Raw genomic sequence first — 23,068 nt, forward strand, 5'->3', positions numbered from 1 at the left:
TAGGAAGAAGAAGTAAAAAAAAAAAACGGACAGGCTTCTATTTACTTTCAGATTCACGTGTGATCGGACACAACGGAGGGATTGTCAGCCTTGGTTTTTCTGAGGGATGCTTCAAGTTGATGTCAACTGGTGGTGCCATGATGGAGGGAGGGGCGGAGGGGAGAGATAGAGAGAAGGAGAAGAGAGAGGTAGGCTGCAAATGGCAGCTCCTGTGACACTTGGGGAGGGAGGGAGGGAGGGAGGGAGGGAGGGAGGGAGGGAGGGAGGGAGGGAGGGAGGGAGGGAGGGAGGGAGGGAGGGGGAGAGAGAGAAAGGAGAGAGCAAGAGAAAAAGAGAGAGAGAGGCAGTCCAACGAGATCAGATCGCAAAGATTGATAGAGAGAGATGTTCACTTCATAAGCAGTCGGGAACTCTCAGACAATTTCACGGCTTGTCTCGGCATCACAGAAGTTGACGTGAACACCTGAAGGATTGGACGGATATAAAAGTCAGTTTTCTTTTTTTTTACGCAACTCCTTTTCTTTCGACAGAGTGGATTTTCCCCGATCCGATTCTCCGCCTTTTTTTTTCCCCGACCAAGCGAGGATGAAGAACCGGAAAGGGAGCCCAAGCCTACTGATGCTCAGGATGATGGAGCGCTTGATTCGGGAAGTGGACTAAAATAAAAAAGATGCTTCCTTTTGGTTCTACATGCGGCCTGGCAGACGACCTGTAAAAAGAAAGGTAAGAAATGGAAAATCAAGCGTGTTTAAATCAGTTTCCATGCAGCAAATAATTCATCCAGCATTTGAGGCACTCATCTCCTCAAGTGGACCATTTCGAGTGATTCAATACAACAAACTTGTATAACACTCGAGAGCTGAGTTCTTCTCCAACGGAATAAACAAAGCAAATGAAAAGCCAAATGCAGCGCGGCCTGATAGCTTCATGACCTCATCCTGCTTTTCATCTCTGCCCACTTTTAGCGGCCGAGGTGGGTTGACGGATGTCATTAAAAAAAAAACAATGCAACTTTATTGAAACAGCGATTCACATACACGGTGATGGGTCATCAAACGAGTATAGTCCGTAAAAAATATCATTTCAAACCATGAGGGGTCTTGCGTCATCCCAGATGCATAAAGACTTTAGGAATAAAAAAATTAATCAAGTCAAATCAAATAAATAAAGAGCTCGGGAATGATCATTGAAAGGAGAGTCAGGTGTTGAATCGGCAGAGCGGCGACAGGTGCATCTTGCAAAAAAAAAAAAAAATCCCTCATCCCCGACAACATACAATTCAACAGCTGCTGCAATGACACGAGGTGACTCAGTTCTTGAATAAGCACTTCTCACCAGAACCTCTCTTAGGGGCCACCTGTGACGAGACCCCGGCGCTGAGGGGCGGAGTCAGACCGAATCTGGAATTCATACAAAATAATCAGCCACATATATGTGATGACATAAATTCAAGCGCCGTGGCATTTAATAGGAAAATACCTACGGGTCACTTGAGAAGACCCAGGAAAATCCACCTGACCCGATCCCGCCTGGGGCTCTTCCTTCAACAATGGCCTCGTGGTAGCGTCTCGTCTCAGTTTCCTCTCTGGCTGAAGTGGCCTCTCCCACTCCACTTCATTATCCTCCCAATTGCCGCCATTGTTGTGCACGGCTAATTATGCGTTCTGTTCATCCTAATCAGCGCTTTCGCCTCCCCCCCCTCTCTCAAATCCCCCTGAGAACAACCTGGGAAGACTCGACAAGCAAATCATTCGACTTGCACATTTATTTCAGGTTGGGAAAGACTGAATTTGATTTTAAAGAGCGTACCAAATGCAGGTGATCGGTAGAGATGACACAAGTCATTATCCAATGATCTCAAAGACTCCCCAGAGGGGTTTGATTTTCATTCAGGCAATAGAGTGGACACCCGACACTGCTATGATGGACAGAGTGGGGAGGGCTGCTCAGGTCATTGAGATATCTAAGGCCAAATTCAGTCGTCATCCAGCATCTTTGTTTGCGGGCACAACCGTACCTGATCTGAGTAGAAGCACCCCCCCCCCTGCAGATCTGGATTTGGGCAACTTTGGCCCAAGGCATGTGGGATTTGGGAGTGCACATGAGTGATCCGTCAAATCTTCAGGGCCCAAATCAGGCTGTAAAAGCTGTTTGTACCCAGAGGGGGGGGGGGGGGGGGGCGGAGTTTGGTCTCTCGTGGGTAGAAGCTCCTTGACCTGAGGTCTAAAATCCAGCATGACATCATTCCAACACTTTGAATATAATTACAAGTACATTATTCAGGTCATGAGGCAAAGCACCGTGGGAGGTTGATATAAATGTTACGCATCCTACCAAAAATGATAAATACGCCAAGTTGTACACAATGGGGTCAAGCAGAGTGCCCCCCCCCCCCCTCCCATCCCAGCATGCGGCATCTGCTACTGCGTGTCCACGGAATAAGTGACACACATAGCGGCCCGTTGGGAGTTAACATAATCGTGCACAGTTGCACAGAATCCTCTACTCAAAAGTAGTCTGCTGCAAAGAACAATTGGGGATGGCAAAAAAAAAAAAAGAACAGACCATTCGGATTTGTCACATCTGCACGCCATGCAGCTGATGCACGGTAAAAAAAAAAAAAAAAAAGTTCGATTCACTTTTGGCAAAACAAATGTCCTTTTCCTTCTAGGGACCGGATTCCAGCTCAAGCATCCCTCCCAGCTTCCCGCCGGCGTCCGAGTAAAATGCTACGTTCCGAGTGATCGAGCCGCGAGGGGTCTCGATCGCACGCCGGGACTCCATGGCCGGCCGCTTTGCTCCCATCCCGCAGCCGGAGGTGGCGGGAGTATGAGCGTGGGAAGGATCAACCGCTACAGCATCGTGTCCTCGGAGGAGGAGGGCCTCCGTCTCACGACCATGCACGGCATGAACGGTTTTGGCAACGGCAAGATCCACACGCGCCGCAAATGCCGCAGCCGCTTCGTGAAAAAAAACGGCCAGTGCAATGTGCAGTTTGCCAACATGGACGACAAGTCGCAGCGTTACCTGGCGGACATCTTCACCACCTGCGTGGACATTCGCTGGCGGTGGATGCTGGTGCTCTTCACTCTGGTTTTCGTCTTGTCTTGGTTGGCTTTCGGTTTGGCCTTCTGGGTCATCGCTTTGCTTCACGGGGATCTGGATAACCCGGCCGGAGACGACAACTTCACCCCGTGCGTCCTGCAAGTCAACGGATTTGTGGCCGCTTTCCTCTTCTCCATCGAAACGCAGTCCACTATCGGCTACGGCTACCGCTGCGTCACCGAGGAGTGCCCGGTGGCCGTCTTCATGGTGGTGTTCCAGTCCATAGTGGGCTGCATCATCGACTGCTTCATGATCGGCGCCATCATGGCCAAGATGGCCAGGCCCAAGAAGCGAGCTCAGACGCTCTTGTTCAGCCACAACGCCGTCATTGCCATGCGGGATGGAAAATTGTGTCTCATGTGGCGGGTGGGGAACCTCCGCAAGAGCCACATCGTGGAGGCCCACGTCAGGGCGCAGCTCATCAAGCCTCGCATCACCGACGAAGGAGAGTACATCCCCCTGGACCAGATCGACATCGACGTGGGCTTCGACAAAGGCCTGGACAGGATCTTCTTGGTTTCGCCCATCACTATTCTCCACGAGATCGACGAAGCCAGCCCCCTTTTTGGGATCAGCAAACAGGACTTGGAGACGTCGGACTTTGAGGTGGTGGTGATCTTGGAGGGCATGGTGGAAGCCACGGCCATGACCGCTCAGGCGCGCAGTTCCTACGTAGCCTCCGAGATCCTTTGGGGACACAGGTTTGAGCCCGTCTTGTTTGAAGAGAAGAACCTCTACAAGGTGGATTACGCTCACTTCCACAAAACCTACGAGGTGCCGTCCACCCCCCGATGCAGTGCCAAGGAAATGTTGGAGAACAAATTCCTCGTTCCCACTTCCAACTCCTTCTGCTATGAAAACGAGCTGGCTTTCCTCAACCGGGAAGAGGAGGAAGAGGAGGAGGATCTCGGAGGTGGCAATATGGTCCTGGCAAACCTCAGTCCGGACCGGAACAGCCGGCACGAGTTTGAACGCTTACAAGCCACCAGGACTCTGGATCAAAGGTCTTATCGGAGAGAATCGGAAATATGACGGATGCGGAACGATGCAACGTGCCATAGGAAACTCTTGAGAAGAGAAAAATGGACAGATCATAAAAAGTATGCAGCTTAAGAAATGGCGGCGAGGAATGAGCACAATCAAGGAAAATGTCTTCTTCCTTTGTGGAAACTTGAATCTCTTCTTTTTTTTTTCACGCAGTCACTTTGAGTGTGGAAACAAAACTAATGAGCTATATAACCAATTGTTGAATTGAAGGTGTAAATATATTTCTTAGTTATGGTCTAGTCTGTGTGCTGTCTCAAAGTTAGGAAAGTAGAATACATTCCATCAACTTTTTTTCTTCTATTCGTATTACTTGCATCATTTGCTAGATATATCAAATTGAAGATGCAGCGTGTCATTGGAGGAGGAAAAAAAAAAAACCTGACTGCAAGCCGCTGAGAACGTCACAAGTTTCAAAATAAGCACCTTAATATTTTCCCACTTATTTCCTATTTTTTATTTGATTCTAAGTTTTAAAACAACTAAAACTATAACAACTCCACCCCCTACTTTTTTCATGATGTTCCTCCTCAATCATTAATCTATGCATATTTTTCATAATATCAAGAGGAAAAATAAAACCCTATTAAATAATTGATTATATTCAAAAATATACCATTTTATTGGACCAAATCTTGGAGTGAAGCAATAAACACAGAAGCCTCGCGGCTTTTAAAAAAAAATAGTGCACAGTTTCCAGAGCCAGTATGCTGCTATGTTTTCACGATAAATAAAAACAATTGTAGTTCCCAGTCTAGGCCACAAGAGGGCAGTACAAGACTGGATTACTGCACATTCCTTTTCTTTGACCTACGTACTTCCAATGCTCGATCACAATGCAAAGAAAAGAAAATATATCTGACATTAGATTAGAAAGTAGATTTACTTTTGAGTGTCGGGCAATAATATGAAACGTCTTTTTATAAGAATATATTTGATATATCTAAGGAACTGAAAGCTCAGGAAAGGACCATGAAAAATTGGTCACGTCGGTTAGAATGTTTTTATTTCTTGTCAGCCCTTCCATTGACTTAGGTTTGTGACATTTATTGATCAAGTGATGATTTTCTTTGTAAAATGTAAAATTATGACACCATTTTATGTTTTTTTTCAGAGAACAAGCACACATTGCCTTCTGCGAAGGATTTAAATGCTTTGTCTCATCACCTTATCAACAAAGAATGGCCGAAATGTGGATTTGATGTATTTTGTCATTTTTCTTTGATAGTTGAATTTAAATTTCACACATTTTCAAATGATATATTTCTCTTAAAGGGATGATTGGAAAATAACTTTGACCTCTGTAGAAGTCTTCCTATGCCCAGTAAATTGCATACCGGGCTTTTGATTTTCATTCACTCACATAAGTCATTCAAATCAAATAAAGTGGGGGGGAAAAAAATGTTTTTGCTGTTTGCGTGTTTATTCTTTTGCAACTAATTCAACGGCTAATGCGGTTGCTATGGCGATACATCACCATGAAGGGTGCTTTAAGATTGATGTCGCCACAGCCAAATGATTCCATGGTCTCAGGCCAATTATTCAAGAAGGCTCATCAATTAATCACGATGACACACAAGCAACCCCGCTAGGCAAAGCTGAACTCAACAAGAGGATTCGACAGATCAATGGGTCGTCGTATCCATTTTTTTTTTTTTTTTTTTGCCGAGGCCACGTTAAAGCCCTCTACCAAGTTTCATTACGTAAGACTTCAGGACAACGCCGAGTGAAGCTTCTGTCTGGATTAATGGTGTCAATGAGAACAATAGCATAACAGATTCTGAGATCACTGTTGAGCAAAACGAGATGACTTTTAATAGCCGCCGTGTGATATGAAAGCGGTGTAGCTTTCACAAGGATTAGACACACACAGAAAGGTTCCGGAAAATCAAGGGCATGTTGAGATGAACTACCCAGAAATTGAGATACAGATGGAGAACAGAAAATGCTATTTCTTCTTCGACCGGGGCTTTTTTACAGATGTTATAAAAATGCACAAGAAAGTTAATTGTAATGTGAAAAAAAAAATACAAATTAAGGTAAATCACGAGCCACTCGTTTGGATTACCTTCCATAAAGATGATCCTCATCTGGGCCAAATATAAAAGATGGATGTTAACAATTGAGTCTCGTCTTCAGAGTTTTCTTCATTTGTTTGCTGAACGTGTGCTTGCTTTAAAGGTAGCGGTGCATCTCAAAACACCAGTAAAATGTACAAGCAAATGCAAAATGTGAAGCTCATAGAATTACAGATTGCACATTATGTCCATAAATCCCCCCCCCCTTTCATTTAGTCAAAGCAATATAGAGTCTATTTTAGTTCAATTACTGTATTTGTGCTGACGGAAGCTTCAATCAACAAAAGTGCATGAGTCCAAAGCGTGAGAATGGACACGGAGATGGCACAACAGGTTCTTCTGTCAACACCCTTCTCCATTTCATCTCCCAGTGGAAGGAAAAGACATAAGACATCTCTAAACAGTCCATCAGCTTGCCATGGCCTTCACCGTGCCAGGACACAGGGGTCCATCCATCTCCTGCCAGCAGGACGTCTCGAGTGTCAGGCAGAATAGACGCCTTTGTTGCCTCCATGGGATATCTAAGTTCTTCAAAAAGTGTCTCTGGTTTGAATAGGGTACAATGCCTCTTTATAAACAATGATGCAGAGCTGAGAAGGTGACTGTTTCATCCAAAACAACCTTTTCAAATAATACCTGGGGATACAACTGACACAAATACTGTCATTTTATAAGGAGCTTCTTTGAGTAAAATAAAGTTTCCTCAATGCTTTATTGTTACCCGCGTTTTTGCCAAATTTCCCAAATTCGTGGTAAGGGCGACACTCAGCGGTCAAATATATGAACTGTTTAGTTATTATTGTCTTCGATTTAGCCAATCAGCGTAGAGGATATTGTGATGCTCTTCAACCAATGAGCGCTTGTATTACTAAAAGCAAAATGGCGTCGCTTGCGCTTGTTTTTTGAGTATTATTGACTCCTAGAGTTAAAAACAGATAAATGTTACGAATTTGAAAACATATCATTTAAGGTAAGGAACAAATCAATGTCCCATATTTCGAATACGTAATCTTGCATTATATTTATCACGTTATTATACCACAAGGAGTTAATGAATGTGCATCGAGCGATGCGCAAGCGTCCATTAAGACACAAGCTCGGACTGCGTTCTATTATTGTGGTTGTTGTCTCCAACTTGTTTTGGCCTTTTTCCTCCTCGCCAGAATGAAGGTAGTCAACCTGAAGCAAGCCATTTTACAGGCTTGGAAGGAACGCTGGAGTGACTACCAATGGGCTATCAATATCAAGAAGAACTTTCCAAAGGGAGCAACATGGGAGTATCTCAACCTCGCAGGTTGGAACAATCATTGCTATTTACGACTGCCATTAAACATTGTGAGCATTGTATTCCTCTTTGTTTATCTTCTAGAGACATTAATGGAGCAGGCGTTGATTGGTCCATCTCCTAACCCACTTATCTTGTCCTACCTCAAATACGCCATAAGTTCACAGGTAAGTCGATAAAGAAAAAGATATTGTAGATTTGCAATTTTCTGATTGTCTTCTCTGTTTCTTTAGATGGTGTCTTATTCAAGTGTGCTCATGGCCATGAGCAAGGTAAGAACCACAACAGCCATTGTCAAGTTATTTCAAAAAAAATCTTTATCACTAAATGTGTCTCTCTTCTCATAGTTTGATGATTTTTCTCGGGATCTGTGCGTCAAGTCTCTCCTGGAGATCATGGACATGTTCTGCCATCGCCTCACGTGAGTCACTGTGATCTGAAAATCAGAAGAAATGTTCAAAGAAAAATTGTCATTCACTTGGTTTCTGCGTCTGAAGCTGTCACGGGAAGGCGGAGGAATGCATCGGGCTGTGTCGCGCCCTCCTCGGGGTGGCGGTGTGGCTATTGCAGGGATGCGCCTACTATTGCGAGAAGCTGAGGGAGCCGGGTCCGTTGAGCGACCCCGAGGCCTGTCTGTCCGAGTGCCGTGAGAGGCTGCACAAACTCATGAGCGGCACCAAGAACCGAGCCCTGGTGCACATCGCCCGTCTGGAAGACCAAGGTGTCCCATTTCGGGAGAGCCAATTTGTCACCATGTCATGCTGATGTTTTGCTGTTCTGATTTCTTGGCAAGGTTCCTGGAGTCATGTCGAGCAAGGCATTCTTAAAGTGAGCGACGGGCTCAGCTGTATATCCAACCCAACGCTGCGGACGCAATTGGAGGAAAGCTTGTCGTTGGTGAAAGGGTACGCTTCCTTTGTAAATGCTCCCCGAGCTTCTCTTGACGGACGACTTTATCTTCAGCATCCCGCAGATGCTGTCCGTGCAGCGCGACCCGCTGCTGCACGCCTCCTTCCCGTCCATCCACGCCTTCATCATGCTGGAAGGGACCATGAATTTAACGGGGGAGACGCAGCCCATGGTTGAGCAATTGATGATGATCAAGAGAATGCAGGTAAGAACATTTTTCAGCTGGAAAAAAAACACAAAAAAAAACCAGATGTCTATTTCACAACAACTTTGATCAAATCTGTCCTCGGCAGAAAATCCCGAGTCCGTTCTTTGTGTTGGAGATCTGGAAGGCTTGTTTCACCGGCCTTATCGAGTCACCAGAGGGTACCGAGGAGCTCAAATGGACGGCTTTCACTTTCCTCAAGGTGAAAACGCTCGACTCATTTGATGAGGTCCTCGAAATAATCTCTTCTTTCTCCATCTCTAGATTCCACAAGTTCTGCTTCGGCTGAAGAAATACCCCCAGGGTGACAAAGGACAGGTGAAACCATGTTTGGACGCTCTCCTTTTTTTTAGAGGCTGTAAGATCTGACGTTTATTTTCGCAGGACTTTACCGAGGACGTGAACGTCGCCTTTCAGTACTTACTCAAACTGACGCCGCTGTTGGACAAAGCGGATCAACGATGCAAGTGAGTGTGCCGCCTTCCCGTCCCGACGACGGAAAGACGTTGCGATCCTAAACACCAAATCGTTTTCCTCTTAGCTGCGACTGTTTGGGCATGTTGCTTCAGGAGTGCAACAAACTCGGCCTCCTGTCCGACGCCAACACAGAAGTTCTCACCGCCAAACGGTACACTGTCCATCTCTTATCCTAACCTTGATCTTTATATTCCAAAGTATTAATGTGCTATCACCACCCCCCCCCCCCCCCCCCACCCCACCCCTCTCTTGTTTTCCTTCCCACCTCGAACCTGTCGCCCAATCCGCCACCCCCCACTCCTCTGCACCTTTGATTCAGGACCGAGGACAGGAAGTTCTCCCCAAAACTAAAAACGGCGGAGAATGCAAATATCCAGCCCAACCCGGGCCTCATCCTCAGAGCTGAGCCCACCGTGACCAATATTCTCAAGGTAAAGCAGGCTTTTCTATTTTTTTTTTATTATGAAGTGTACATACTGCACATAATTAGTGTGCGTTTATATTTTGTGTTACTTCCGTTTGGCCCATTAGACGGTGGACGCCGACCATTCGAAATCTCCCGAGGGCCTTCTGGGTGTCCTCGGCCACATGTTGTCGGGCAAGAGCTTGGATCTGCTCTTGGCCGCCGCAGCAGCCACGGGGAAACTCAAGTCCTTCGCACGGAAGTTTATCAAGTGAGTAACACGCGCCAGACACTTGATTAGGTACACCTTGTTGTTTGTAAATTGTGCACAAACGTGACGTTGTTTTTGTCGACAGGCTGAATGAGTTTCCCAAGCACATCAGCGGCGAAGGATGTGAGTACAATTACGACCCGATGCGTGAACTTTTAATATGCGTTGGGTCCTAAAAAACTTTTCCGATCCTCCCGCAGCCAAGTCGGCATCCGTTCGGGCCCTGCTCTTCGACATCTCCTTCCTGATGCTTTGCCACGTGGTGCAGACGTACGGCTCTGAGGTCCGCACTTGTACATCCAACGTTTTCAGTGCACAGCCACAAGATGGCGCCACAGGCAAAGCTAAATCTGCTTTTGCTTTGTCTCCTTCCAACAGGTGGTCCTGTCTGACCCCAGTCCCTCAGGGGAGACGCCCTTTTTTGAAACCTGGCTGCAAACGTGTATGCCGGAAGAAGGGAAGATTCTGAACCCGGACCACCCGTGCTTCAGGCCCGAGCCGGGCAAAGTAGAGAGTCTGGTGACCCTGCTCAACAACTCCTCTGAGATGAAGCTTGTGTGGGTAGCAAAGCAAAACTAATTTCCGGGTTAGATCGATTGCATGACAGCGAAGTCCCATTTTTTTAAACCCGGGTGCACGGTTGCCGAGGAAACATTGTACTTTTTTTTTTTAAATCACTTCTAAATTTCTTTGCCTACAGTCAAGTCAAATGGCACGAAATCTGCCTCAGCACCCCGGCAGCCATTTTGGAAGTTTTGAACGCCTGGGAGAACGGCGTGCTGTCAGTGGAGGCCGTGCAGGTTTGTCCCGACATTTTCTCTTTCGTCAAATCACGCCCGTAAGCGCGATGTTCTTCGGAAAGTGAGTAGCGACTGTGTGGTAAGAATGACATCACCCCGGGTTGTCTAATTAGTGTCTCCGTTTCCTTCTTCCATTGAAGTTTTGCTATGACTCAGAGCGGATGCGTACTCTCTTCCATTCACTTGCGCCTTCCTCTTTTTTTGACACCGCCGCCACTACCTCCTTTGATTGCAGAAGATCACTGACAACATTAAGGGCAAGGTTTGCAGCATGGCCATCTGTGCGGTGGCGTGGCTGGTGGCCCACGTCAGGATGCTGGGGCGGGACGAAAGGGAAAAGCCTCAGACCATGATACGGCAGCTCGTCACGCCGCTCTACGGCGAGAACACGCTGCAGTTTTACAGCGAACGGTAGAAACGCGTTCAATTGACTCCGCCAGTATGAACAAAAAAAAAGTCTCGTTGATTCTTCATCAAATCATATTTCATGAATGTGTTGCAGCTTCCCAAATAAAATGTTTGTAACAACAACAAAAAAATGTTTTTGACCCTCTCCCGTTGTGCTTCCTCCTCAGCGTGATAATAATGAGCTCCATCATGGAGCACATGTGCGCCGACGTTTTCCAGCAAACGGCGGCCATGCTGCGGCCCCCCGTAGAGGGCCAGGAGCCCATACCCTACCGCAACCTGCTGCCGGCCAAGGAGCCCATCCGGGCCGCCCTCACCACGCAGTTCCAGGCGGTGCTGCGCAAAGGCTGGGTGGACAGTCGAGCGCTGCACCTGTTCCAGAGTCTGCTCAACATGGGCGGTGTCTTTTGGTTTACCAATAATTTGGTCAAGGTAGGTGAGCCAATCCTGAAAGCTTCCCAAACTTTCGCCACGCCTGTGTGGAGATAAATATTAGGCAGCGGTCATATTGATACGTGTCATCTCATTTTAGGAGCTGCTGAAGGAAACCCGCCAGGAGTGGGCCCATCGAGTAGTGGAGTTGCTTTACAGCATCTTCTGTCTGGACAGTCAGCAAATCACCTTGACCTTACTGGGCACCATTGTGCCCAACCTGCTCACCGACTCTGCCCACTGGCACAGCCTGGTGGACCCGCCTGGCAAAGCTCTGGCCAAGTAAGACAACCATTTGTCGTTTTTTTTTTTGGGGTGTTGAAGCTCAGTCCCGATGCTTCCTCAGGTTGTCCGTGTGGTGCGCGCTCAGCTCCTACTCGTCCAACCATAAAGGTTCCTCCTCGGCTCATCAACGTAGAAGACAGCGAGAAGATATCGAGGTGAAGCGGGCAACGGACGAGTCACGCCTTGCCAGCGTTTCACGTACGTCGTGTGTCAATTACGGGGATTTTTTGGGGGTCTTGCAGGATTACAGCAACCTCTTTCCTTTGGACGACACGCAACCCTCCAAGCTCATGCGTCTTCTCAGCTCCAACGAGGACGAGCCCGTCGCACTTTCCAGTCCAGGTCCGTAGCCAACCTTCTTGTCGACTTCTTCCCATTTCGTGTAATTCGAGTCATTTGCACGAAACAAAAACTACCCAAAACACTCGTCGGGATATTTTCTTCAATGAGAAACCGAAACGCGTCTCATGAGGCTTTTTTAGGAATTTCAGTCTACAGCGGAAAGTCTTGCGTAACCATGACATTGTGACGGCCACAACACGTTGGTACTTCCTGTCCTCGAGCTTTCCTTTTTGGATGTATTTTATGCACAGGAGATCGATCTATGAGTAGCTCCCTCTCTGCTTCCCAGCTCCACACTGTCAACATGAGAGAGCCGCTCAATCGCGTGCTAGGTGAGAAGATATCGTGTCAAAAAAAATATAAACGCAGATGGAACTTGAGAATTGATGAGCTCCGTTTCCCTTTCCTCAGCCAACCTTTTCCTCCTCATTTCCTCCATCTTGGGCTCCAAAATGGCCGGGCCTCACACCCAGTTTGTGCATAGCTTCATGGAGGAGTGCGTGGAATGTCTGGAGCAGGGAAGTCGCGGAAGCATCCTGCAGTTCATGCCCTTTACAATGGTGAGTCAGGACACACAAGTAGTGGACGGGGAGGGAGTTGCAGGGTGGGAAGAACCTTACTGGAAAATAGCTGAATTATATGCTTATTCTTGAAAAATGAGGTTGACTCGGCAGATGTTCGGAATTCCTTTGCCGTTTGTAGCATGAGTTCACCCCCCCCCTCTCTCTCTCTCTCTCTTTTTTTTTTTTCTGTGCCTGCAGGTCTCTGAGCTCGTGAAGCTTCCCGCTCTGGCCAAACCTAAAGTGGTCCTAGCTGTCACAGACTTGAGTCTGCCGCTAGGGAGGAGAGTGGCGGCCAAAGCCATCGCTGCTTTGTGACAGTAAAACGACAACAACAACAAAACTCGACTACCATTTTAGGTTCATCCTGGAGTTGTGTACTCCAAAGCAGGCCAACTCTTCAAGTATTTACAATTTCGCCCATTTTTGTGTCGGTTAATGTTTGCTACTTTTTACTAACTTGTTAAGACATTAAAAAAAAAAAAAAAAAGATCCTCCTCTCTTTCCTGTCCATTATTTAACATTTGCATCATCCAGCAGTCAGGTGCAGGGTCACATGTTTCGAGGCGTCATCACATGACTCTGAGGGAGCCTTTTCATCATCTCCCGTGTGACGCCCGCGGTCAACACCAGTCATCCAAACGCTTACAACACTTCCTGTCGGAAAGCCGCAAGAACCGTAAGGCACGAACATCCTTCCCCGTTTCTCCCGCAAATTCACTCAATTTACTATCTCGTTGTCCAACATCCCTTTTCAAAACAACAGAGTCACTAGACAAAGAGGCAGAAATTAAGAAAAGGATTTATTGGAGGACAGGTTATAAATACTATAAGCATTCATACAAAAATATTCCATAAATAATGTATAAATAATAGATAAATAATATATTCAGTATTGAATTGTTTTAGCAAATATGAAAATAAAAAAATAAATGCCTCAACACTTTAATAAATACGTAGAAAAAATAATAATAACGGTAAGGATTATTTCAGATCGGTCAGCAGATCGTCGTCCGTTTCCTCCTGCTGGCTCGGCTGGCTGTTGTCCAGACCCCTGAGGAAGCGATGGACATCCTGGCCCAGCGACTGGAGCTGCACCAGCGTCAGGTGGGCGGCCACCTGCACCTCAAAGTCACCGTGCAGGCGCAAGGTCAACGGGCTCGGCGTTGTCTGCAGGACGTAATCTGTCTGGAGAGCTTGCAACATCTGCAGCGAGACATGTTGTACTTTGTGAAGGTATTATCAATGATGGCAAACAGAAAATTTTGTCATTGGCAGGATTTCAAAGTCAATCCTCCATGTGAATGTTTTACCTTGCTAATTTGAACCGTGAGATCTCGGACTGTATTCATGAGGTCGGTCGCTCTCTGGTTGTTTTCCAGATGAGGTGAGATGGAGCTCAGCAAGGCCTGGTGTTGCTGCAGGCCCTCGTGGATAAGTATCAGACTGCTCTCCTGAATCAGGCAAATGGAATAATGTTCAATTCTAATGCATTTTTGTGATCTAGAACATCATTAAGAGGGGAAAAAAAAGTGCTCTCCTACCAAGGAAACTTTCTCCAAATTAATTTTGATCACAGGAGCAGTCGGGAAATTGATGTTGGACGCCATTATACTGAGCTTGACGTTTTCGGAAGAATTCAACTTCAGAGTCTGAAGTGAGGAAACAAGTACAGACATGTTATGACATGATTTTACCCACATTCAGTGGCCTTTTAATAGTTTTATATGAAGTTTCATTGAAAAAAAAAAGGTTGTGATATATTACTATATCTTCAAAATACAAATTTCTAAATTATTGTTTGCCTCCATCAGTCTATTTTTTTTAAACAGCGTTTATCCTCTGATTTGAAAAGTTCTGTTATTTCAGTCCTTCAATTCAAAATGTGAAATTTAAATATAGACACGGTAAAAATACTTGTGAGGAGTCCAATTGAGTAGAAGTAACATTAAAAAAAAAAACTCCATATTTTGAACCTATGACAGGGATGAATCCGACGATTGAACAGAGCTCGATTATTAATGCCTAGTCGCGTTACAGTTTTGCGTGTGCGACAATCCAATTAGATCCGCAACCTGCTAACATTCTCATCATAAAGATAACAGCGAGAAAAAGACGAAGAGTCTCTCACCTCGTCGTGGATGCTCAATCTGTACGCGTCAGGAATGGCGAGCAGGATCTTTTCGGTTAAAGTGCGGCTCCTCCGGACGAGAGCTTGGAATTGCGCCCCGTCAACAAGTGCGCACATGTCTGCGCAAACCTCCGGTAAAGGCGCGGCGCCCGCAATCCTGGCCATGTGGAAGAGAGCGAAAACTGCAGGGAGATAATCAAAATGTTGAGATTAACAAAGGTGAAAGTCAAAAGGCGTGCAGCGCAAGGCTGGAGCTGTCTTTTTCTGTGCTGCCTTCCTCCAGGCCAGAGTAGCTGCCAACTCTTAGATCGCGTGAGGGACATCTCATTTAAAACCGCATGTCAAATAAAATAATAATAATAATGAATTAAATCAAAACACACCTATATCAAACATTCCCCTTTAAAAAAAAAAGTCCGAATGACTTAAAATGAAAAATCTTAAATCACTTTATGACCAGAAAGGGATGGTAGCGTTTCACCCACATGACGTCATTACTCACCAATCAGGATATCCATGGCCTCAACTGGGGGAATGTTTTTAGAGAAGTGACCTCAAGGCTACACAGTTGATTGATTGAGCACACTCAATGTCATACGTAACGTGTATATATATGAGTGGCAAGCAGTGGAGATTTCCTGGGCTTTCCCAATACTCACCCTCGGAGTCATTGTCAGTGATTGCAGAGTTCCTTTTAAATTTGTAAGACAAGGACCATTTTGGAAAGAGATGAGCAATATTGATATTTGGGTCAAAGGGTAATTGTTCATTGTGTTCAATAAATTATCAGTGGTGAGAAATAACAAAGTACTTTTTTACCTAAGTTTTTTTCCCCTCCAGGTATTACTTGAGTATTTATTTTTTTCTGCAACTTTTTACTTGAACTCCTTATATATGAAATCATTCCTTTCTACTCCTTGGTGAAAATAGCCTTGTTATGATGTCAATATAGAGATTGAGATTTAAAACAATTTAAATCAATTTCATCCATGAGTGCTTCTATTTATTAGGTTGTGCTGGAGCCAATCTCAGCTCATTGTAGGTGAAAAAAATAAAATAATAGAATGTCATGGGGTAGTGGGCTACTTTTAGGGAGGGGGGGGGGGGGGTAATTAGATAACTAGATGCGTAATGAGCCACTCAAGTAATAGTCAAAGCCTGCATAAAATAAAAAACTAATAGACCTGACCAGTGCGAGAGCTCTCTCTAGTGGAGATATTTATACTGCAGGCTTAACCTTAGCTTTTATGCAAATGTTGGTTTTTAATGTTGTATGACAGCTTTTCACATCAGTGTAAAAGATGAATAATCCATAGTTTTAAGATCAATGACGTGAAGCTGGATCATTTCCTGCACACAGGGTGGAAAATGTATACATCAGCCTGAATGAATCCTCTCCTCATGTCACAAAGCAATTTCCCCCTGCAACCCGATCCCCAAAGAAGGTGGCGCTCCCCCACTATTTGACGTGTCACCTTATCACCGCCACTCGTGTGTACGCCATCAACCCCCAGGTGTAACACTCACGCCGGTGCGCTAAGCTAGCATGCAACTCGAGCCTAAGGGGCAAATTTTAAATGAACCTCTACCCGGTGACATTTACGTCAGGTGTTACGACAATACTCTCATTGGGCTCCAGCTGACCTTTGACCTTGTCAGAGTAAAACCAAACATTTGGATTACATTCTTCCAGACCTTGTGATTCAAAGTTATTATGCATTCTGTGCACAGATGAGCCTGGCTGCAGATGACAAATGCATTCCGGAATGTGGGCAAAACAAGGTAAGATGAAGAATTGCTGCATAATTCCTCCTTTTGCGCAAATATAGTTAAGGCCCGGCTGTCAATCAACATTAGCATTTTTATTATGTTAAGCAGGTACAGTGCGTCTTTCCTGTTTGTTTTGACAACTGGCAATCATGCACTCCTTTGCAAACACAACTACAAAACACTTCCAGGCATCTTTTTAATGACAATATACGGATGAATGTTGTAAAAGGGTTTGACCCAAACAAAACATGCCACGGCTTCGACCCCCCCCCCCCCCCCCCCCCCGCCCCGGTGAAGCATCCGAGCGCTTATAGTGCTAAAGGGTCGCCGAGAAATGAATAATTCAAGTGGGTTGCTTTGCCTCCGCTTGATTTTTCATGCAAAGAAATGTATTAGCGACAATTAGCGCAGCTAGCTCGGCTTATTAAACTTGAAAGTGAAGGCGGCTCCATCTTGATGGGCGTACCGGCGTGCGCGCTACCCGGAGGCACATCTTTTTGAAATCTTGAGTACAGAGCAGTGATGAAATTCTCATTAAAGTCTCATCACGCGTAAGTGACGTTTTATTTTCCCCTCAGTGTCCGTGCGAGCAATTCCAGGCTCTACTTAGTCATCGCCAAAAAATTGAGAAAATAGATCTGCCGAAAAAGTCGGGAAACGTGTCGGAGAGGCTAAACGACAGTACTGATGGTGGAAGACTCCTCCGACTTGGTTTGCCTGCTTGGCAGCGACTTGAGATACTCCAAATGTCTGCGGGCGTCCTCCTGGTTGGCCCTGACGTAGTAGACCAGATAAGAGATGACCATGGTGAACCAGCCAAACATGACCACCAGCATGGCCACGTCTGTAGTCCTCTTCATCACCACACATAAGTCAACGTCCGGCTCCAGGAGGAAGGCCAGGCCCTGCACGCTCATTTCCTCCGGGTCCGAGGTCTGGCACACGATGCCGGTGAGCGACACGGGCTCCAGGTCCACGCGGGGCATGGCCATCTGGAGATTGCAGTCGCAATGCCAGGGGTTGTTGGTTAAATTCGCCCGAGCCCGTAGGCCTTCAAAGGAGTCAGCGTCGAAATGGACTAACTTGTTAGCGGAAAGGTCAAGGAACTGCAACGAGGAGCTCAAGCCTCGGAAGGCGCCCGGGTGCAGCTGGCTAATGTCATTATGCGAGAGGTCCAGTTCCACCAGGTGGGACAACCCGGCGAAGGCGTTGGCCGGGATTGAAGTCAAGAGGTTAAAGTCCAGGTAGACTCGTCGCGTGTCGTTGGGGATGTCCCGCGGGATCTCGGTCAGCCGCTGATTGCTGCAGCGTACCGTCTTGCCGCCGCCGCCGTCGCTCTCGGAGCAGTAGCAGTGTTTGGAGCAGCTGGTGGCGGCGTGGTGGAAGCAGAAGGTCATGAGTACCAGGCTGTGCAGGAGCAAGCACATGACCACGTAGTCGGCCGCCATGGGCGTCTTGTCGCATCAATCGCCCCTGTCGCCGCTGAGCCTAAAGCACAAAACAACACGTCGACAGTGGTGCCTGAGTTGAAGTGATTGAAAGCAAAATGGCCTTCTCTGCGACTGTCGTTTAGATTCGTCACGTGTCAGTTGAAAAGAAGAAGAAGAAAAGATGTCGTTCGAGTTGTGTTCTGTTTCATTATTGTCGCGGAAAATATCGATAATATAATATTCAATTCAAAATCGCTGTCTAATTTGAAAGCCGAGACTGTTTGGCTTCCCAAAACTAGGTCAAGCCGAGTCGACGAAGGTGGCGTTCACTAGCTCCGCTGGGACGTCGCGCATCTCGATTGATGGCGCGTTTGTCGCAGAGGCGAAATATCTGCACCCGGATTGCTTTTCCTGGCAAGTCGACGGATCAAACGGTCTATTTGACATTCCCACAGCGCTCGTCTATTTCGGTAACGCACTCGAAATGTCCTCAGTCGGTTCTTGCAGAGCGATAGAGAATATATGCTTGTTACATTGTCTGTCTAGACGTGTTGCTTCGCCGTTTGTGTTCAAATATGCACGTCGTTAGCATTAAACAGTAAACAGAATCATCTGAAGTGATGTGATTGACATGTATTCTTTTTTTCTTTGTTTTTTAGATTGGTCTTTTTGTTCAGCTCGACGAGCGTCACAGAAAACCATCCAACTCGTCGCAGGTAAACTAAGATGTGCAACGCCACAGCTCACCCGGTGCGTCTTTAATTGCTTCAAAATGTAACGCTCAATGAGCACAATCCACTTAGAAAGATTAAAAAAAATGTAATCGATCGCTCAGCGAGTATCAAGTAACGTTTAGCTAGGTGGGGTAGAGGATACGGGCAACAATGGCTAGCGATACGGTGTCTCGCGTGAGCAACACAAAGGCAAACTAGTCACAATTTCATTCTGCACCCTTTTGATCTGATAATACATCCTAATTCAATATTAATTGTACCTTCTGCCCTCTAGTGGCCAAACTTTGAATTGTACAGCCTGTCACTATACATCACTAACATAGATAGAAGCTAGAGGATTTTCGGGTGATAAATACAATTTGAGCGAGACAGATAAATATTGTTTTGAATGAATTGCGCCTGACTTCCGTGACGTCATTTAATTTACATACCAAATATTTGCATCCAAAAGTTGCCTCTTAAGAAGAAGAAAGCCCGATTCCCGGTGCAAGGCGATTTCAAATCGGCACAGCGGATTCGGGAATGATGAATAAACCGCGCTGTTGTTTATCAATGAGGAGGGGGGGCCACGAGCCAGCCTTGACATCATCAGGTTTTATGAAGCCACGCTGTAATCTTATTTTAAAGCTCTCAGCTCCATCCGCTCACAAAGCCCTCAGTGGAGCTTCAATTTTTCCAAAGCAAGAATGCATGGCAATATTTCCACGGTGTCCCGTGCAATCACACGCAAGTATTGGACTAATCTAATAAATAATAGATGGGGATGATTGATTATGCTGCTCATCCCTCATCATGTGTCTACTTGAGTCAGTCCACATCAAGTGAGCACAATTCATTCAAACTCACTGCACCCATAATGCAGCACTAATGGGAAATGAGTTGAAATAGCCTAATTGAACCAAACGAGCTCTGTATGTTTCAAATCAAATACAATACATGACGAATTGGTCACGCATGAAGCAGCTATGATTAAAAAAAAGAAAAAGAAATGATGTGCATGCAACACACTCACGTTTGTGACGCTCTTCCTCTCCTCGTCATGATCCACCGCATCTTGGGATTTTTCTTACACCATTAAGCTGATTAAACTTGCTTTCCGCCACGAGAAGCTTCAACAGCAGTTCAAGGCTCGCCCGTTTAGTTTCCACGCAACCAGAACCAGAGGAGGCAACATATTAGCTGGCGCCTGTGCGCTCCGCTCCGGCGGGGAGGCGCCCCGGAGAGGGGCACGTCCAACATGGGTGCGAATGGCGGGCGATGCAAATGAGTCAGCGTGCACGCGCGCAGCATGATGCCTCCATCTTGGCAGGCAAATGTTTCTCGAGGGCTTTCCCCCGCTTGTGACTTTCACGGCGTTTCTTTCCATGAGTTTCTGTCAGTATTCGTGTTAAGTATTGCACGCAGCAGGTGGCTGCACGGCAAAGGCCACGCCCCCTTGTGGGAACCCAACGCTATTTAACGCGCGCTAACTAGCTCACGTGTCAAGTGCCATTGTTCATCTTTTTATAGAATAAGAACTTTGTTGTTGTTTTTTTCCTTTCAAAATAGACGTTGCCTTTCCCTTATAAGAAAACATTCCTGCGAAACACCCTGGATGCCAAATAGAATACAAGTGTCCAAAAAAGGCTTGTTTAACCACAAAGTTGAATTGTGGTCTCGTTGCGGTCAAGTATTGAGGTTCTCCGGAACATCTACACACCCTTTATGAGGAAAAACCATCGATTGCACTAAAACAGCTGTGCTGACCCTGCAGGAGTCTGCCAGGCGGCCACTCATGAGGTCTTGGTGGAATTACAATCGATACTCTTGTGTTTCCTTCCAACCTCCAGAATGTCTTGCGATGGATGATTAACTTTGTGTACAATTATAAATTGCCAGCATTTTTATGATCAATTCGGGCATTCGTCCTAATTGCGAATGAAGATAGTTTGCAGGGTGTGCTAAAACAAAAAGAGCTGAAAGCAATTGGATTTGATGTCCGTTTGTTAGACTCGCTTTTAATCGAATCACTGTTGGCTATTTTAATCAGGCTTAATAGTCGAGAAGACGTTAAAAAAACATATTAAGGATCAGGTTGGACTCACGTAAAGAGAAATACGGTGAAGCCAATCCAAATGGCCGTTCCATTTTCTATTTATTAATAAACTAGTGAGCAAAAACAACTCTTTTGTTTTGCGAATACAACTGCGTCTTCAGATACGAGCGACCAGACCAACGAGTTTTTTTATTTTTATTGCTGACAACATTCATTCCCACTTTGGAAGATGAATCCATAGAGAATATGGATTCATTTGACAATATAGAAACATTCCCTTCACACAACCTCCAGGGGGTCTTTGTCAGCCTTGGAGACCATCACAACAAGATCAGCAGGAACCTTCTCGGTAAGGTTCTCTCGGAACACGGACAGATAGCCGCGCTCGCTGTTGCTGTGATCACTGAGGATGACGCTGGTTCCCGTGGCAACTGCATCCAGCACCTCATGGTGGGACATTTCACCTAAAGCCATAGAATGCAAAATTTAAATTGCTCACTTTTTGTTTCCAGAGAAGGGAAGTCCACCCACCGGTGATGTAAAGGTCCGCTTGGACGCCATTCAGTACCGAGGCTCCCGATCCCGCACACGCAGCCACAGTGCGCACAAAGGATTCTGGGAATCAATCGAAAAAGTAAGCAAAACTTTGATTGTGATGCCTGGCTTGCGCGCCGCCTCACCTTGCGTGCGTCCCAGTCCGAGGGCCAAACGGACATGCTTCAAACCCAAGTGGGACTTCATTTTCTTCACAGCAGTTGCCACGGTTACCGGCTGGTCCAAAACACTAAGTCGCCCCTGACCGTGGCCCGTTCGAGGGGGCTAGAGGAAGTCAAAAAGACTAGATTGGAGGCTCCAATGTTATTTGCAAAATATTCCATAAACGTACTACTCACCTTTTCTGCTTTAAGAATGCGGAGGGACTTGTCGACAGCAATGATGCATCGTGTAATTTTGTCAAAAACTGAAGTCAGAACTGAACCGCTGCAGTATAGGCTGACTTGAGTCTTGTTGGCATCACATCTGTTGCAAAGGCAAATAAAAAGTACTAAATGTGTTTGCCCAATGGAGTTTATGTGTTAGGATGGGTACGGAACCTGAGAGGATCTTGGACTAATACTCCACCCAAAGCCTTCAGTTCCGTCAGGAGAACATCCAATGTGTCATTTCTGCATTGGAATTCCACAATGTGACTGTAAGGCATGTCCACATAGGCCTGATTGAGCACTGACACCTGACCGCTACCTGAAACCAAGAGGCGAACTTAAAAATCTCACTAAAACGGACGTTTACTCAGTTTGTGTATGTTTTCCAAACCTTTGCAACTTTAACTGTTAGCATTTTCCACCGACTCACCAAGTCCTCTGACCAGCCAGTCGTTAACTCCTCCACTAACGCTGTCCCAGGACGTGTGAGGCGAGAAGACCGCAATGCCGGCCTCCAAAGCTCGGATAGCTAATCGCTGCTTCCAGTCCTTCTGGACCAGACGTTTGATTGGTCGAAAGAGCGGGGGGTGGTAGGAGATGATGAGATCGCATTCTTCGGCCCGCGCTTCTTCCATGACTGCCTCGGTGAGGTCGTTGGTCAGCAGGATGGTTTTGATGGGCCGCGGCTCGCTTGGCTCCACCAGCAGGCCTACGTTGTCCCACGGCTCGGCTAGCGAGAGGGGCGCGAGATCCTCCAAAACCTTTACAATATCCTTGAGCTCCATCGTGCTGGGGCGGAGACCGTAATGATAGCGGGGGAGGATGGAGCGGAAACCAAAGGATGCGGGTCGAGGGACGGAGCTGGTCCAAATGCGTCTGGAGCTTTGCGATAGAAATATGTTTGGAAGGGTCTTACATCCCGTCAATAGGAAGCGAGACCTGTGAGGACACAAATGCACTTGTACCTCAAGCAGCAATTACTTAATTCATCAAATCTATGTATCTGTCTGTGATTATGTTTTTACAGTGTAATACTATGGAGTGCATTTTTTTCCCTGTGTATTACAAAATATTGTACATTGTGTTTTCATTTTCTTGCAACCTTACTAGCTGTGGCAAATTTGGTGAAGCAATGATTCATTCGTCTTGGTTATTTGTAATAATACATATAGTCATAATCTAAATAGTCATTTTAAAATAGTTTAACGACGGTGGTAAGCAGACAGGGACATGCATGCAGGTATTTACTTACATGGGAAGTGGGTAGTAACACTTCCTGTTTCCGGTGACGCCACGGCAAGCTTGCATTTGATTGGTCAGTTTAATCGTTGCTGCGACACTTGATTGTTGAGATGAGATGAGAATATTGAAAAATATTTTAAACATTTTGGCAAAATCAGTGGCACTTTAAATGATGATAGATATTTGTTTAACACAATTT

General features: G+C 46.1%; 5 protein-coding genes across 6 annotated transcripts; 2 read left to right on the forward strand and 3 right to left on the reverse strand.

The window, feature by feature from the left end:
- The first annotated feature begins 2,829 nt into the window (after positions 1–2,829).
- Positions 2,830–4,137, forward strand: kcnj12a (potassium inwardly rectifying channel subfamily J member 12a). The gene has a single exon (XM_085904450.1). It carries the CDS (start codon positions 2,830–2,832, stop codon positions 4,135–4,137), a length of 1,308 nt encoding a protein of 435 aa, XP_085760576.1.
- A 2,918-nt stretch (positions 4,138–7,055) lies between these two features.
- On the forward strand, positions 7,056–22,132 carry med24 (mediator complex subunit 24). Its single transcript, XM_085904431.1, has 33 exons — positions 7,056–7,197; positions 7,391–7,521; positions 7,597–7,679; positions 7,746–7,784; positions 7,860–7,933; positions 8,010–8,233; positions 8,306–8,417; positions 8,476–8,626; positions 8,715–8,828; positions 8,891–8,944; positions 9,011–9,093; positions 9,168–9,254; positions 9,435–9,534; positions 9,635–9,777; positions 9,863–9,900; positions 9,978–10,060; positions 10,156–10,334; positions 10,478–10,577; positions 10,813–10,988; positions 11,153–11,417; positions 11,518–11,699; positions 11,764–11,857; positions 11,945–12,044; positions 12,296–12,376; positions 12,456–12,604; positions 12,806–13,288; positions 13,598–13,840; positions 13,987–14,067; positions 14,184–14,261; positions 16,467–16,517; positions 18,595–18,651; positions 21,217–21,338; positions 21,457–22,132. The coding sequence occupies exons 2-26, from the start codon at positions 7,392–7,394 to the stop codon at positions 12,920–12,922; spliced, it is 2,958 nt and encodes a 985-aa protein (XP_085760557.1). The 5' UTR covers positions 7,056–7,197; position 7,391; the 3' UTR covers positions 12,923–13,288; positions 13,598–13,840; positions 13,987–14,067; positions 14,184–14,261; positions 16,467–16,517; positions 18,595–18,651; positions 21,217–21,338; positions 21,457–22,132.
- Positions 13,401–15,082, reverse strand: LOC147039347 (uncharacterized). Its single transcript, XM_085904471.1, has 4 exons — positions 14,736–15,082; positions 14,149–14,256; positions 13,918–14,058; positions 13,401–13,810 (listed from the first exon to the last, which is right to left on the reverse strand). The coding sequence occupies exons 1-4, from the start codon at positions 14,898–14,900 to the stop codon at positions 13,589–13,591; spliced, it is 636 nt and encodes a 211-aa protein (XP_085760597.1). The 5' UTR covers positions 14,901–15,082; the 3' UTR covers positions 13,401–13,588.
- lrrc3ca (leucine rich repeat containing 3Ca) lies at positions 16,809–20,044 on the reverse strand. The gene is made up of 2 exons (XM_085904466.1): positions 19,682–20,044; positions 16,809–17,993 (listed from the first exon to the last, which is right to left on the reverse strand). The coding sequence occupies exon 2, from the start codon at positions 17,951–17,953 to the stop codon at positions 17,177–17,179; it is 777 nt and encodes a 258-aa protein (XP_085760592.1). The 5' UTR covers positions 17,954–17,993; positions 19,682–20,044; the 3' UTR covers positions 16,809–17,176.
- On the reverse strand, positions 20,856–23,009 carry nif3l1 (NIF3 NGG1 interacting factor 3-like 1 (S. cerevisiae)). Of its 2 annotated transcripts, none has more exons than XM_085904451.1 (7): positions 22,880–23,009; positions 22,058–22,566; positions 21,799–21,946; positions 21,598–21,724; positions 21,385–21,523; positions 21,236–21,319; positions 20,856–21,168 (listed from the first exon to the last, which is right to left on the reverse strand). In XM_085904451.1, exons 1-7 carry the CDS (start codon positions 22,933–22,935, stop codon positions 20,984–20,986), a joined length of 1,248 nt encoding a protein of 415 aa, XP_085760577.1. In that variant the 5' UTR covers positions 22,936–23,009; the 3' UTR covers positions 20,856–20,983. The 2 variants fall into 2 exon arrangements, with proteins under 2 accessions (XP_085760577.1, XP_085760578.1); XM_085904452.1 differs by lacking the exon at positions 22,880–23,009 and adding an exon at positions 22,735–22,823.
- Between the last annotated feature and the right edge of the window lie 59 nt (positions 23,010–23,068).

Source organism: Syngnathus leptorhynchus, chromosome 22 (genome assembly GCF_054491065.1).
Source record: "Syngnathus leptorhynchus isolate UIUO chromosome 22, UIUO_Slep, whole genome shotgun sequence".
Lineage (NCBI taxonomy): Eukaryota > Metazoa > Chordata > Actinopteri > Syngnathiformes > Syngnathidae > Syngnathus > Syngnathus leptorhynchus.